The 15,884-nt window shown below is 36.8% G+C and overlaps 2 protein-coding genes across 31 annotated transcripts in view; both read right to left on the minus strand.

Annotated features, from left to right (window-relative positions):
- pcbp3 (poly(rC) binding protein 3) overlaps window positions 1-744 on the minus strand; it is a 97,203-nt gene extending 96,459 nt beyond the window's left edge. For 15 of the 30 annotated variants that reach the window (XM_083537601.1, XM_083537590.1, XM_083537594.1 and 12 more), the window contains exons 1-2: window positions 378-618; window positions 75-246 (exon numbers count right to left, since the gene is read on the minus strand). The gene's annotated coding sequence lies outside the window, so the exon portion shown is untranslated. The other 15 variants (XM_083537602.1, XM_083537591.1, XM_083537596.1 and 12 more) reach the window with 9 other exon arrangements.
- A 6,677-nt stretch (window positions 745-7,421) lies between these two features.
- col18a1a (collagen type XVIII alpha 1 chain a) overlaps window positions 7,422-15,884 on the minus strand; it is a 76,957-nt gene continuing 68,494 nt past the window's right edge. The window contains exons 36-43 of the mRNA XM_083537482.1: window positions 11,926-12,070; window positions 11,730-11,794; window positions 11,418-11,546; window positions 11,275-11,307; window positions 10,786-11,124; window positions 9,714-9,911; window positions 9,235-9,350; window positions 7,422-8,768 (exon numbers count right to left, since the gene is read on the minus strand). Coding sequence (XP_083393608.1) covers window positions 8,555-8,768; window positions 9,235-9,350; window positions 9,714-9,911; window positions 10,786-11,124; window positions 11,275-11,307; window positions 11,418-11,546; window positions 11,730-11,794; window positions 11,926-12,070 — 1,239 coding nt within the window. The 3' untranslated portion in view covers window positions 7,422-8,554. The remainder of the gene's footprint in view (window positions 8,769-9,234; window positions 9,351-9,713; window positions 9,912-10,785; window positions 11,125-11,274; window positions 11,308-11,417; window positions 11,547-11,729; window positions 11,795-11,925; window positions 12,071-15,884) is intronic.

The following is a 15,884-nucleotide window of genomic DNA, read 5'->3' on the forward strand; positions in this document are numbered from 1 at the left end:
CGCTATTATACCTTGTGAACAGCTGGAGCAGCTGGAGCAGCTCGGCAACCTGTCATGTTAGTGCGGCTCCTTACCTGCGGCGGTTGAGACGGGATGGTGAAGAGAGGAGAGTCAAAGGGGCTGATGGGTACAGGGTCCAGGCCGGTGCAGTCCGGGAGGGAGGAAGGATGGAGTGACAGGGAGCAGGGAGACGGGAAGGCCAGAGGGGGAGAGGAAATGCTGCTCCTCTTCCTCTTGCTCTCTGTGCTACAGACACACACACAGTGAGACACACACGCAGGCACGCGCTCTCTCTCTCTCTCTCTCACACACACACACACACACACACACACTCAGAAGCACGCGTGGGCACGCACACAAGAGGCAGACACCAATACCTGCAGCCAGTCAAATAAGAGGAGAGCAAAGAGTCCCCTGCATGCACTCGCACTCCGGCACTAGGAGGAAAGACACAGCTCGCCTCCCACTCTCTCCCAGGAGCCAATCACATGCCAAAAAGCTGCTTCTCCAGTGTCCAATGGGAGCCCAAGCCGCCTTATCCTTGTACCAGCCAATAAGTGGAATAGCTCATATCCAATCGGAATAATGAATCCGAGAGCAGTGCGAGGCTTCCCTTTCTGAAGGACAGACTGAGCGGTGCACTCAGCCAGCGAGTGTGATTTAAGACTGCAGCTGACATTAGAGTAATTAGATTGTGAGGCACTTAACCCACCACAATAACACCGCATGCTCCACTGCAGAACTGGCAGAAAAGCTTCTCCACATCCACACAAGGGCTCCTGGCAAATGTCCGCAGGACTTGATCATGCACAAAACAAAAGCAGCAGGGGCAGCGAGAAGAAACAAATCTGACCTAACGCACTCATGTTACACACTGCATTTAATCCTTGTTTATTATACATTTATTACACTTTTTTTTCCTAACAGAGACATGGCATCCCAAATATGTGACTAAAACCCAAGACGCAAAAGTGAGCCAATTTCATAAAGGCTTATTTTATTTTGCAGATCGATTGCAAGGCCCAAGCTCCCAGCATGATACGTGATCAATGGCATGCTGTCAGAATGATAAATGAAAAGCATGTCAAGCTTCAGTTCCTCTGCACTGCAGGAAGCGAAGCTCCAGAGACAAAAGTGTAATAAATGTCCCGTTATTAAGAAGGCACAAAGATCAGGGCCGTCTCTCTGTCCTTCTTTCTTTCAGGTAAAGCTCTCGGGAGACACCGGGACTGAAGATGTGGAGAAAAGTGCCAGAACTGTTTTTCCTGCTGAAGACACAGCTTAATTCCAGACCACGAGGCTCCAGGAAGTGGTGAAGTTTACAAAAACAGAAAAATCAATGAGGCTATCAATACAGGAGTGCATCATGTTATGGGCCAATACAACACAGTGTTGTTGTGCTGAGCACCCAATCATGACTCAGCAACGATGTCGGTATAGTGCTCCATTAGAGCTGTCCTTCTGTCTCACCAACTTTTATTTTTCCCCACGCACACCTACACGCTCCACAGACAGGACAGATTCTATGTGGCTACCTGGCAAGGTGTCACAAGGACCCCAGATTTCATGCAAAAAGAAAGAATCAGCATTCCGGATGAATTTTGTTCACTTTGTACGACTGTTTGAGGAAAAGGGAGAAAGCCCCATTAAAAATGCATGAGAGATGGGAGCAGATGTCACATTGAATATGCTTCCAGCTACAGATATATTGGTACACAAGAACCTCAGACAGGGGTAGGTACGTACCAGTGAACTTAACACTTAAGAGCAAGTGGGAGTATGTGTATGTGTGTTGTGAGAGGTGGTGAGTTACAAGAAGCACATAGGAGAAGCACATAAGAGAAGTGTCTCAAATGCAGCTTTTACAGAATGCTTCAGGACTTCAGATATTTAGTAAATAAGGTTAATGAGAACTTTAATTTAAGGTGTTCCTCATCATCATCTACATCTACATGTACCAAGCATGTAAAAAAATGTTTTCCCTTCAATTCAGACTTTATTAATATTATTTACGGGTGATACGCAAAGGCTGAGTGCATATGGGTGACTGCTGACATATTGGATGATGACAGGAGGAGAGCTAATTAAAAATGCATGGATTCAGGGGTAGTCATGCTTTAAATGTCATTCCTACCAGTGAGAAAAGCCACTGTACATAGTCACATGTGTTATAGTAAGTAAAATATTTCCGTTATGTTTTTTTTTTTTTTTTATGTGTTACCAGTATCAGAAGGTTAATAATGCATAGTTATCTGTTATAATACAAGTCATTTTTAGATCACATTCTTTTCACTGTGACATTTTCAAATCTATATAAAATTCTTTACAACGTAAAAAATTTGACATTTGCTATATTTTTATTACGCAACCATTTGAAAAACTGATGTCCGCTGTCAACTGATATGTCTGATGGTTCCTTCTGATCACTGGTGTCTGTTCGGATGATTTGATGGCACAGGAGCAGCGTGGACATTTTGACAGTTTGTATCTGATTACAAACCTACAAAAGTCTATTGGGCTTTCGGACATTTCACTATTTTGCACTGCGATCAAGACAACTTGATCCAAGCCTGACATTAGATGTGCTGGAAAAAAAGTGTATACTTGGCTAGCAAGGTTTTAGACATCTTCAGGCAGACTGACTGCTCTTACACACCACTAATGGATGTTCAACTGGCTTCCTATCCAACACACTGCAGGCAGAAAGCCAAGGTTAGCTTACAAATGAAACAATTTCCATTTAATTCTTTAAAATATTTTTCTCCTTACAGTTGAGGTTTCAGACTATATGATTGTATTTCTTTTTTTGTTTTGTTATTTTATTTGCCAGAATTCAGCCATTGAACTGGATATTGCAGACCACTTCACATATAATGTCTTTAATGTCTATGAATTGATGAAGCACATCAGCAGGAAAATAGCTATTAAAATGTAGACTTCACTACACCCTATAACAAAGCTAGTTTTCTAATAGAAAATTATAAATTACACCGTTTGAAAGTTATACACCTTCAAAATCCAATAAAATCCAAATAAACTTTTTGGAGTGTACCAAACCATTTTTTGGATGTCTTTTGTTTATTTATATATATATATATATATATATATATATATATATATATATATATATATATATATATATATATATATATATATATATATAATTTTTTATTTATTTATTTTTTTTTTGCTAAAAAACTTCAATTTCCTTAAAATACTTTTATTGATCCCACCTAAAGTAATTTAACAATTTCTTCTATACAGAAAACAAGCTAGTTTTAAAAGTTTATGTTCAAAAAGTTTTATATTTCTTCAGATTTCTTCTTCTTTAAAATGTCTTAGTCATACCATTTCAAAACAAGCATTTAAAACGCTTTTTATATTTTTGTGATATTTCCCTGTAAACAATTTAGATTTCATAGTATTTGTTTAAGCAATCAGCATTTTCTCAAACCCAGCAAAAATAGAGCTGCATGGTTCTGACCTTTATCTGTTTCTGGGTTTTTTTTGTTGTTGTTTAAAGTCCTTTTATGAGGCATAGTTTCAATAATCTTCCTTGCAAACTGCAGATAAAACTGATGTCATTTACAGAATGTCACATTTTTTGCCCTTTTTTATTTGCATATTTTCTTAAATATGTTTTTTCTTGAGTATGTTTTACTATAAAGTGTATTTTAAATGCAGAAGTTCTCTGCAAGCTTTTTTTCATATTTCATATACTGTATCCTGGTAGAACTTGCAAACCATTCAGGTATCCTTATCCCAAATAAACAAAATAGCAAAGAATATATTCTCCCAAATTTGTAAATACATAAATACTGACTGACACAAATACTGAATTCTGATTTTTTTTTTCTTTAGAATGCAGCTTAATAAGTAGTTACAGCAGTGGCACATATAAAAACATGGGAGCGAGGTTGTGCAAGATTTTTCACAAGAATCATATCATATCACAGCCTTAGATTGCACCAATTTTTAAGAATTGCACAAGCTGAAGCGTAATAAATCAATCATGCGTCATGTCCTCACTTAACAGCTAATTGAATTTTATACAATTTAAAAAAATAATAATAAAAAGCTAAGTGAAAAAAGGCTGCCCCCTTTAAAGCAGCAAAAGAACCATTAAAGCAAACTTGAATAAGAAAAATAAACAAATAAATACTTTGCCTTTACAGTAACCCCAGAGAAACATGTCCATTCCAGTGACTCCTGAGGACAGCATAAACACAGCACGTCTAACACACATGGCTTCCACACGAGCACCAATGTAATTAAAGTCCTCATTCTGTCCCGCTATTGTATCATTACTGTCTGTAAGCCACTTAAACGTGATTACTTATTACTCACCAGATACTAAGTATAGCCTTGGTGGAGCAGTGTGGAGATAACAGGCAGCTGAAGATGTACCGCCTTGCTCTGAAAAGCAGCAGCGCCTAAGCAGCATAATCTAGCACTCAGCAAATTATATACGAGTGCTGATTTACAGGCCAGGCAACAGTGATGCCAAATGCCAAACACAAAATAGGTTTGGTTGGGGAAAAAATTAATACTTGTCAGTTTAAATTCACTTCAGAGGATTGGTTTTAAAAATCAGTTTTTCATACTTCATTTGGGAAAATAAAGAGCAGTTTTTTTTAAAACACGACAAAAGGAGTCAGGGGAAAAAAGCATAAGGGAACTGAATCAAATCGTTCAGCATCATGCAATTTGTTCTGACTGAACAAGCTGCTCTTTAACGCACTGCTGGCTAAAGAAGGTCCTTTCTACAGTGCTCTTTTTTACTCACTGATTTGTGCCTCAGAGGTCCTCTCAAGGCCGCATAGCTAAATCCTATTGAAGAGGTTATAAAGCCCTAGAGACAGACACTGAGCCGGTGCAAAAGACACTATAGAGGAGAGGGCTGTCTCATCAGAGGGGCCTGGAGGGTGATTTAGGGAAATACATGAATCATAGTTTTTTCCTTTTTTTTGCCCCAGGGGTAAAGAGCACAAACCTGTGGCTCTGCAATGCATGAACTGTGTTTAAGCCACTGTTCATTCTAAAGTTATATTGCAATGGACATATCGCATATATATATTTATATATCACCATGGGAATTTTTCTTATTTTGATGTACATAATATTCCTAAATTAAACATGGACAAATAAAAAAATTTTATGATAGGAAACAACAGTTTACCATCTAATGAATTCTCATGATGGCAGCAAACAGAAGCACAGAAAGGTATGCTCCATATTTCGTATGATGCAACACTGCAGAAAGGCACAGCATTAACCCATTCAATCCTATTCTTTCAGCTTTATGAATACACACATTGTACAGTCTTGTGGCATACTGTATATTGTGGCTTTTGCTGTAAATATTACCAAAGTTATTCTTATTGAAAAGCTACAATCCAATTGGAAAATTGTTATCAGCAGATCAACTAGTCCAAGAGTATAAAAAAACACAATAGTAAAAATCTTATAAATTTTTTAAAACTCTACTTGTTATATTTTTTGGCAATATTTTGGTGTCAAAGGTTTAATAGATTTTTTGCCATGTTAATAATATATTTATTAAAACATTAGTTTAATATTTTGCCGTAAATGTCACAGCATTATCATTTTAAAGGATTGATTGGATACAAATTAAATGTAAAAATATAGATAGTTGATAATATCTAACTTCATCTACAATGATCATCTCATCCAGTCATGTGGGCAGCCATGTAATACACAGAATTTTGGCAAAACAGGTCAAGATGATTAAAGTAAATGTTTTATTTCAGTGACTCTGACATTAACATAGTGTTGGTGATAGTTGAGTTGGATTTAGTTGAGGAGTATTTCCAAGACTGTTCGTCTCCTAAGATTTTTACGAATGTGGAAGTCTACAATCTACTGTGGAATGCTACAAATCAAAAGTCAAAGAAAAAAAAAAGACAAAAGGCATGTTCTCTGTTGCTAACTACATGACAAATCCAAAATCAAATAATCATGATAATTGTGCTCTGGTTTCATTGGACACATGTGTGGGCGTGATTAGTATAGCAGGATTGAGTTATATTATGCTCAGAACTAATGCAAAGATTAACTGGACAATGATCCAATGTCTTATGAGAGTTTTTGTAAGGCTGCAGAGCAAGAGTTATTACTTGAAGGTTATGAAGAAATTTAAAATCTTATTAAAACGCCACAAAAACAAGGACAGAGCTGGCAAAAAAGTTGCTAAAAGATTAAATGTGAGTGTTACATAATTTTTAATGATTTTAGCACTGCCACTACACAACCTTTTAGAACTTAAAAACAAGTCAAAATGAAATACAAAAACATTCTTCCAAGGGGGTCCAACAAATTAATCAGATAAATGATTCCCCTCAAGGGAAATACAATACCTTTCCAAAAGCAACCCATTATGTTGCGCTAAAAGAGCCAGCCAATCTTGCATTTGTTGGATTTAGAAAGCTCTCCCTATTATTCTTGCCCTGTTCACAACAGGTTGCTCTTGTAAAAATGGAGAGGACATGGCTGCAAAAGGATTCCATTATCATCTCTGCTTATAATTCTGTTCATGTGAAATAAGCCAGGTGAAACATGTTTGAGTTCACAGACTAAGACAACAACAGCTTTGAAGACCCAAACTCATCATCAATACAAGTCAGCTAATTGAATAGTACGTGTACAAAAAAATGGGCCCTAGCTCCTATTTTTCAAGCTTCAGTTAACCACATTTGTTGCCTTTTTTGTGTTTTGCAATCGGAGATACTTTTCTGATCACCAAGGTTGCAGGCAATGGCTATTTGAGTTACTGTGGCCTCCCTATTAGTTCAAATATGAATCGTCATTCAATTCTGACATTTCTTATTAACAAGGTATTTTCACCTACAGAGGTACTACTCACTGAATGTTTTTTATTTTGTTTTACATTTTCTTCAGGAAAAAAATCACCTGTTCCTGAACCACTTAAACCAACATCTCCCCTGCTAACGGTCAAAGCAACTGAAAACACATCTCCTCCAATTCTAAATGGCTTGATGTGACCAATAACTTAAACTCTCTGCATGATTATTATGCATTATACTGCTGCGACATGATATGCTTATTGGATAAATGAATGAATATGCAATCGTACAGACGTTCCCAGTAAAGTGGAAAGTGAGTGCATGTTGATATGCAGCTAAGGACAAAGGTTGTGCTCCAAATATTTTAATTTTCTTTGTACCTATTTTAACTAAAGAATTGACTTACTGCTGTTTCAAAACTCCAGTGCATCCCTTTTCTTTTACATGTTTAGGCTTAAAGGAAGTGCTCCAGTGTAGTGAAAGACCTAATATACTGTAAACCAAGCTCAAATTATGCTAAAGGATTCATATCAATAACCGATCAAATACTGTTCATATAACATCGATTACACAAGAAGTATGACCAATTCTGTGTTCTTTTTTTTAAGTGAATGGTGAAAATATTTATTCAGTGCCATGTAAAAATGTTGAAGCACATAACCGTTACAAAAAAAACTTGTGAGTTCCAAAGGGCCATACTTATAATAACCACCTCTACACCAAAGTTAGCATTTGAGATTTCACACAGAAGTATTATAAAAGCATGTAATTTCATAAATTACTCTCTGTACTGAACATACAAATCTAATTTTCAGAAAGCAGCAACTGAATGAGTTTCCCACTTAGTGGTGAATGACTGCATAATGGTTCTGATTTTCTGAAAAAAAGCACCTTTACTGATCTAAAAATATACTGGAGACTTTTTACATTTCCTGTATAAGTGGTCCGGAATGCATAAAACCAACAACAACAACAACAATGACAACAACAACAACAGGGAGAAAAAAAATCCATAGTATTTTTTTTTCACTCATATGTCATAAGATTCTGACCCCCATAGTCAACATACAGGTGACATTGTGGATAAGAAAAAGGTTTTTCAAGGGACTAAATACTGAAGTATGCACAAAAAAAGTGTTTTGTGGTCATGATTTAGCATATTCTATGTTTCAATTTTATCATTTATGGCTTTGTTGTTTTGTTTTTCGCACAAAATAAATATTTACTCTCTTTGTAAAATCTAAAATGGTTTTAGACATGTCCGCCCCTTAATTTTCAAAAATCCCTAATTGAAAATGGAAGCATTAAAAATAAAAAATAAAAATAAAACAGTTATGCAAAAATATGTAGCTAAAACTGGTTAAATATACCACTTAAGACATTTTTTTATAAGGAGACATAAAAACCAACAGTAACAACAACCATTTCATATACAATTTTATATGGAAAATACATTTAAAAACCCTGCCTCTCTGCATTTCCTGTCCTCTCTGGTTCAAACCCCTTCTGGAAAATATGTGCCAATGCCGGGAGACAGTGCCAACAGCCTGTCTTGTTGGCATTATATAAGGAACCAGAGGACAGTGGGCAGCCTCTCTGTGATGCAGACCCAGTCCCTGTCTAAAAAAAATTTTATAAACAGGGTGGAAAATTGGAAAAAAATATATATATTTTTTAAATCTGCCCAAACAGTTAAACTAATGCGATCTGCATTCTAAAGATGTGTTGGACTACTTCTTAGACTGTGTGATGTAGCTGTTCTCAATGCACAGCACTATGAAGTTGTTGGAGCAGCTGCTAGGTTTCTGCTGTAAGAGCTGGCCAGCCTGCAGAGACGAGGCCAGACCCATCACGGCGTGATCCGACGTCCTCCACGTCTCACAGTAGTTATCCATTTGACGGTGACCCTTACCACTGGATCCATGCCAGACCATCTTCTCTGGCCTAAAGCACAAACGCGCACACAGGAAGAGAAATATTAATCTACAGAATGAAATAAAACATGTAATGCCACAAGCAGAGTCAAGAAACGAGAAGGGGTGGGGGATTGCTGAAGGGTTTCGTTCTGTCCTTTGTAAAGGTGACTTAGGTGTCTTTACAGTGCAGTAATGCTGATGCATCACTTTGGGGAAGTCTGTACGTGGCTTCGGGGAGAAGAAAATGTCTATTTTATAATCTAACTTTTATGTAGTGGCACAAGTGGGACTGGCCTTATACTAATATAGAGTACAAATTCAAAATATCATGAAGTATTAAATACAAATAAAATCCATTTTATCAGAAGTAAGATCAATGCAAACATGACTATGTATAAATAACTACATACAATAAATAAAACCAAATGGAAAGAAATCTGGCGGCAGTTAAAAGTGAGGTATGCTGCACGTAAAGTCAAAGGCTGCTGTCTTACCAAGCACTGTCCCTGAGAATATCTCTGCCATCAAATGAATATATGGGTATGTTGGTCTTCATCCTGCCTTCTGAATCACCAAACAGCGAGTCCCAGCTGCTATACAGCACTTGGTCCTGCAGAGAATAACATCAGCACAACACTGACCCATGACCAAGCAAAGGGGAAGCCAAATGGCTCGGTTCACCGCATTCACTGCTAACACACCCAATTCAGCAACTAAAATTAGCTGATGGGGGCAGAGAAAAAAAAACACTAAAGAGTACCAGGACTGCGGGTGGGAAGCTCTAACTAGATATAAAAAATTATCTTAGGAAAAAAACAAATAAAGAAAAATAATGCGTAAAAACAAGAGTAGTATAAAATTGGGGTTCTTTTTTATATAATTGGGGTTACTCTCAATACTGGATATGACTATCAGCATTTAATTAAAAGTGAGGGATCAGTCAGATGACACCCCGTTATAATAGGACATGTACCTTGAGGTTGACAAGAGGAAGTGTGTTTCTGTCAGATTTTCGAACAATGCTGTAAAGATCCTGCAGTTTGGAGGACAGGAAAGCCCTGAATGTTCCTTTCAGGCCTGCAGCACGTGCTTGCTGGAAGCACAGGAAGTCAGCGCCACGGATGCCCCTCATGTTCCCCACCTGAGGGCTGTTCAGGGCGATCAGATGCAGCTGTTCACACAGAGAAACCACATGCCATTATACACAAGCAATTCCAGCCAAAACAGAATTAAAGACACATTTACTGTATTTATCAAAGGCCTGGGACTGCAGAACTCAATAGGACTACATATGGGACTTTGTTAAGCATGTGTAAATTATACAGACAGATGCACAAAATGGACACTATTCTTTTTCGGGGGAACGACTGACCATCATACCCATATATGAGCCTTCTACAAAGCTTCAACATAACCTGCTTGACCTTATTCATTCTTTGTGGCTAAATAAACAAAGAATTTAACTTTTAAGAAAGGAGTCTCCATTCTAAGAGCTGTATTTTTCCACTACAAAAAAGCTTTCAGGACATATATATTTTATATGAAACGTTGTTCTTTTGGGCTTCTGGGTATTTCTTTTCAACAACACCTCACAGAATAAAGTCTACTGAGAAAATGACTGTTTATAGCTGCTCTAACTTGTCTCACAGACATTGCACATTGTATTTAACTATAAATTGGGGAGAAAATATACTGTGTGTGATCAATCAATTAAGAATTGGCAAAAGTGTTGGCGAATTTACAGGGTATACGAGTGTTGAAGCAGAAGAAAATAGTTGCCGCTTTTTACTGCATCAGCTCATCATCATCATCAGTGAAAAATCTACATGATGACATAATTCTTGCTCTTTTTACAATTAAGCGTGAAATAAATGACTTATTTCATGTCGGATATTAAGTAAAAAATATTAATAAAAGGTTTTTGATGGCTAATAAGAAAGCCTTTTTAATGAATTAAACAAAATTACAATGCAACTCACTTTTTTTTTGCCTTAGAAGGGCCATTTTATTAACTAAAAGAAAAATGTATGTGGTTGCAAGCTTACCCCTGGTCCTGATGTGTGTTCATGAGCCTCAGGCTGATGGACAGGTGTGCTGGGTCTGTGAATATGGGTACTGGGGTACCTTTCTGGTGGTGCAGGGATGTACTGATGCTCAGTGAGGGGTGGATATCTATGATCCGGCTGAGGTGGGTACCTGGGGACTGGGTGAGAGGAATAGTGTGTGTTGTACTGTGGATCAACAGCTGGCTGAGAATGCTCGCTCTCTGGTTGCCGGACTGGAGTGTCAACAACATGCGAGTAATGCTCTGCTCCGTTATTTGCTGAGTGGCTCTGAGAGTAGTGCACTACCGGGGGAGGCTGTACCGCTGCCACCTCGTTGTTCTGTAAATAGAGTGTTCGACAGTAATATGTGTCACTGAAATCCAAACTGTTCTTTCAATGGTGCACCATTTAAGGTCTACATTTAAATGCCATTTTAATTTCCTTGCTTGAGAATTAGCCAAAGTTTACATCGCTTGTTAATCTACTTACTGAATCTCTGTAAAGGGAGCTATAACTTCCAAGCTGAAAGAAAGCAGAAATTTATTTAAAAAAATGTGAAAGAAATGTTTCTTTGTGTATATATATATATATTCATCGGCCTTTTGTATTTCTTAAAGGCAAAAGAACCATACCATGACTTGTCTGACACCATCACGGACTCTGAGATAGAGGTCGCTTTTGTCCAACGTGTAAATAAGAGCACCCTCTGGTTGTCTCTGTGCTGTTGCGAGCATTAAGTCAAATGTTCTCAGTATTATCACCTAGAAAAATATTTTTGTTATTGGAAGCTTTTATCCAAAGCAGTTCAGTTGTAGGTATTATATAGAGATAAGAGCTGGATACTGAATTTTTTAGTAGTAAATCAAAAGAGATCTAATAAAAATTTTATATTGCAGTATCTGGTGGAACTGAGAATTACTGAAAACTCCAGGCATTTTACTTACTCCAGCATTCTGGCCAGGCAACCCAGGAGAACCAGGAGGACCAGGAGGGCCAGGAATACTGACTGCTGAATAAAAAAAAAAAATCTTAAAAAAAAAAATCAATCTAATACAGAAAGAAAAAATACAACAGACTAGCTTTGAACGAGAACAACATTTTTGTATTGACGATATTAGAATGCTTTCTTTTTAGACTTACAAGGTCTGTGAGCACCAGGTAATGAGGGTAAACCAGGTGGCCCAGGAGGTCCAGGTGGTCCTGGGAGTCCTGGATGGCTATTACCAGGATATCCTGGTGGACCCTGTGGACCAGGAGGCCCTTGAATAGAGTCTCCTTTAGGACCCTTCAAAGAAAAGTACAGGTAAAAGAATCATTAGGTTTTGTCCCCATAGAATCCAGAAAATAAACTTTTTTACCAGAAACAGTAAAAAAGATAATCTGTAGTAAACAAAGTATGCCAAATAAAAACAAAATTTATATTCATAGCTGGTATGCCAATAACTACTAACTAATTTTAATGAAGAATAGGCTTATATTTTATTGATTTTGCATTATGGTCAAATGTGGCTTCTAAAAAATGTCACAAATGTCCTACTGAATGTATTTAATTTTCTTCTTGCAAATTGATCTATATATCCTATATATGATCTATGTGCTTTGACAAAGTTTGCAAAATTTTCTTAAAAAAAAAAACCTAAAAAAAAAAAAACATCTCTTATAAACAACCGTTATTAAAACCTTTTCCAGATTTTTTTCTAATTCACATAGATCCTACATTGGTCTTGCATCATAACACATTTTATTTCTGAAAATATTAATAAGAGCTACAAGATTATCCACCCCTGGTACAACATTTAAAAAAAAATGATATCATTAAAATTAATGTTTGATTCACTGTTTTATCATGATAGTCAAATTGATTTCTTCTGTTATGCAATCTGTTATATATCTATCTCCTATGAATACAGTAGTGAGAATAAATATAATTCGCATGAAAGAAAATGAGAAGCAAGATGCTTTCAAAAATACTAAAATGAAACATTTCTACCTGAAATAACACTTAATAGATCCATTTGCTTAAAAAAAAAAATGTGCCCAGACACAATTTGTGCAATTTCCCAATTTGGGCAAAGAGTTCTAAACTGGGCATTTTGGAGAATCTGCCACACTTCTCCTAGAGGCTGTCTCACTTGCATCTGTATTTGAAATACAAAACCCAGTCACCTTCATTATAGTATGTATTTTTGTTTGGTTTTTTTTTTGTCTGAAACCTGGTCTGTTACATAATACTTTTCTTTGCCTACATAAAAACATTTCTCTGTAACAATTTCAATTTCTCATGCTGGAAAGGTAAAGTTTGGAATGTTTTTGTACTTACTCAATGCAAAAGACATAAACAAGAATAAACAAGAACAAATCTTTTACTGTACAAATAGGGTACACAAGGTTACACAACCTGTCTTTGCACAAATTGCACAAGCCATATGCCAGGCTGCAGTGTCTGGTATAAATCAGGTAGTGCACAGTTTATAGCATCTGTTAGTGTTAAATTGAGTGTTGAAATGGGTAAAACAGGTGACCTGAGTGCCTTTGAACATGGCATGAAAGTAGGTGGTAAAAAAAACAACAAAAAAAAAAAGAAAAGAAAGAAAGAAAGAAAATAATTTTTAAATTATTGAGATAATAATCTCAAGTCAGATGCATCTGACGTATATTATTATTAAGTATATTTAACATTTAATATTAATGTAATCTATTAATTATTAACAATAAATAATAAAAAAAGCTTGAAATTAATACTGTGTATATATATATATATATATATATATATATATATATATATATATATATATATATATATATATATATATATCTTCCTGTGGGCTCACCACCTGCAGGAGGGACCGTAAGGGACGGTGCTGTGAGGATTGGGCAGCAGTCGAAGGCGGGGGCCTGCTTGGACTGCTGCCCCCGCGACCCGAATTACGGATAAGTGGGAGAAAATGAATGAATGAATGAATATATATATATATATATATATATATATATATATATATATATATATATATATATATATATATATATATATATATATATATATATATATATAAAGCTCAAATACCACTGACTGACTCACTCACTCATCACGAAATCTCAAAAACCACTAAACGGATTGCAATGAAATTTGGAACATACCGTCCTCTCGGGTCTTAGGTGCTCACTAAGAAAGGGTTTTGAAAAATTCGCCCTGGATCGCGGCTAACTCGCGAAAAACGCGATTTCTCACGCATTGTAAATCCTTCAAAATAACATTACGGATCCTAATGAAACTTAGTACATTGTTTCTTATTAGATGTTAGATGCACGATTAAAATTATTTTCACAGTAGTTTGCCCTGTATCGGTACTACAAAGGGGTAGTACGTTATTTGTTGACGTTATGTCTGATCTCTGATCATCCAGTCCTGCTCAGTGCTTACTGCTTATTGCCATATTGCTTAGCGTTCTGCCTTCCGTAGCGAAGCACGGGTACTTTCAGTACATGTATATATATATATATATATATATATATATATATATATATATATATATATATATATATATATATATATATATATATATATATACACACACACTGGTGAAAATTAGAGAACAATTTATAAACAATTAAACAATTCTGAATCTAAGCTTTGCTGAGGAGCATGTTGTGTGGACAGAGGAGAACTGGTCCAAAGTTCACTTCAGTGATGAAAGCAACTTTAATTTATTTGGGTCCGATGGGAAACATTATGTTTGGCGACAAACTGGAAAAGGACTGAACCCAAAGAGTGTAAAGAAGTCAGTGAAAAGTGGAGGAGGAAGTGTCATGGTTTGGGGCATGTTTTGTTGATGAGTTGGGCCTCTTATACAGCTACATGGCAGAGTAAATGCAAATGTTTATCAGAACCTTTAACAACAACATATGGTTCCTTCCATACGTTCATCACCCAATCAGCCCGCAGTGTTCATGCAGGACAACGCTCCATGTCACACAGCAAAACGGGTAAAGCAGTTCCTTGAAACTGAAAACATTGAAATAATGACATGGCCTGCCCAGAGTCCTGATCATAACCCAATAGAGAACCTCTGGAAAATCCTTGGCGACAAAGTTATGGCCAAGAAACCCACTACAGTCATCGAACTGTGGAGGAGACTGGAAGAAGAGTGGACCAAAATCACACCAGAGCAGTGTGAGAGACTAGTGCTGTCCTGTGGCCGCAGATGTGCTGAAGTCATTCAGAGCAGAGGCCTGTACACTTCCTACTAATTGCTGACTGTTGTAACCTTCAGAACATTTTGTTGTTTTTTCCATGCTACAGTCATTGTTGTTCTCTAATATTGATCAGTGTGTTTTCTGCAAAATAATGTTATTTTTTTGAATGCCTTATTTATTTTGTGGAAAAGGTGTTCTGGTAGCATGGTATAAACAGGACAAAAACTCCTTCAACTGTTGAGCAGTGAAGATGACATTATTTCAGAATTGTTCAATTGTTTATAAATTGTTCTCTAATTTTGATCGCCAGTGTATATCACAAAAATGGGTACACCCCTCACATATAAGCAACAATTTTTGTATATCTTCTCAAGTGACAACTTACCTCAACATGCAGCCATTATTGTCTAAATAACTGGCAACAAAAGTGATAACAGCTGTACATTGAGTAACTATGCAAAGCCATATGTCATGTTCATGTTTTTGTCTGCTTGCGTATCGTGTATTAGAGCAGTTAGAATTTGATGCATTGAGTACAATTCTATTATACTGACCACTGGATATTCAACATGGCACCTCATGGCAAAGAACACTGAGTATTTAGAATTGTAGCTCTACACAAAGATGGCCGAGGCTATAGGCTATAAGAAGATCGGTAACACCCTGAAACTAAGTTACAGCACAGTAGCCAGAGTCATACAGAGGTTTTCCAAGACGCATTCCACTCGGAACAGATCTCGCAAGGGTCCATCAAAGATGTTGAGTCCTCGTACTGTGCCTCAGGTGCAGAAGCTGCTTCAAAAAACTGCTGCAGCCTTGCTTTAGAGGTTGCAGAAGCGGAAGGTCCGCTTGTCAGTGCTCAGACCATACGCAGTACACTGCAACAAGTCGGTTTGCATGGCAAA

Source organism: Silurus aristotelis (assembly GCF_946808225.1).
Source record: "Silurus aristotelis genome assembly, chromosome: 3".
Taxonomy (NCBI): Eukaryota; Metazoa; Chordata; class Actinopteri; order Siluriformes; family Siluridae; genus Silurus; species Silurus aristotelis.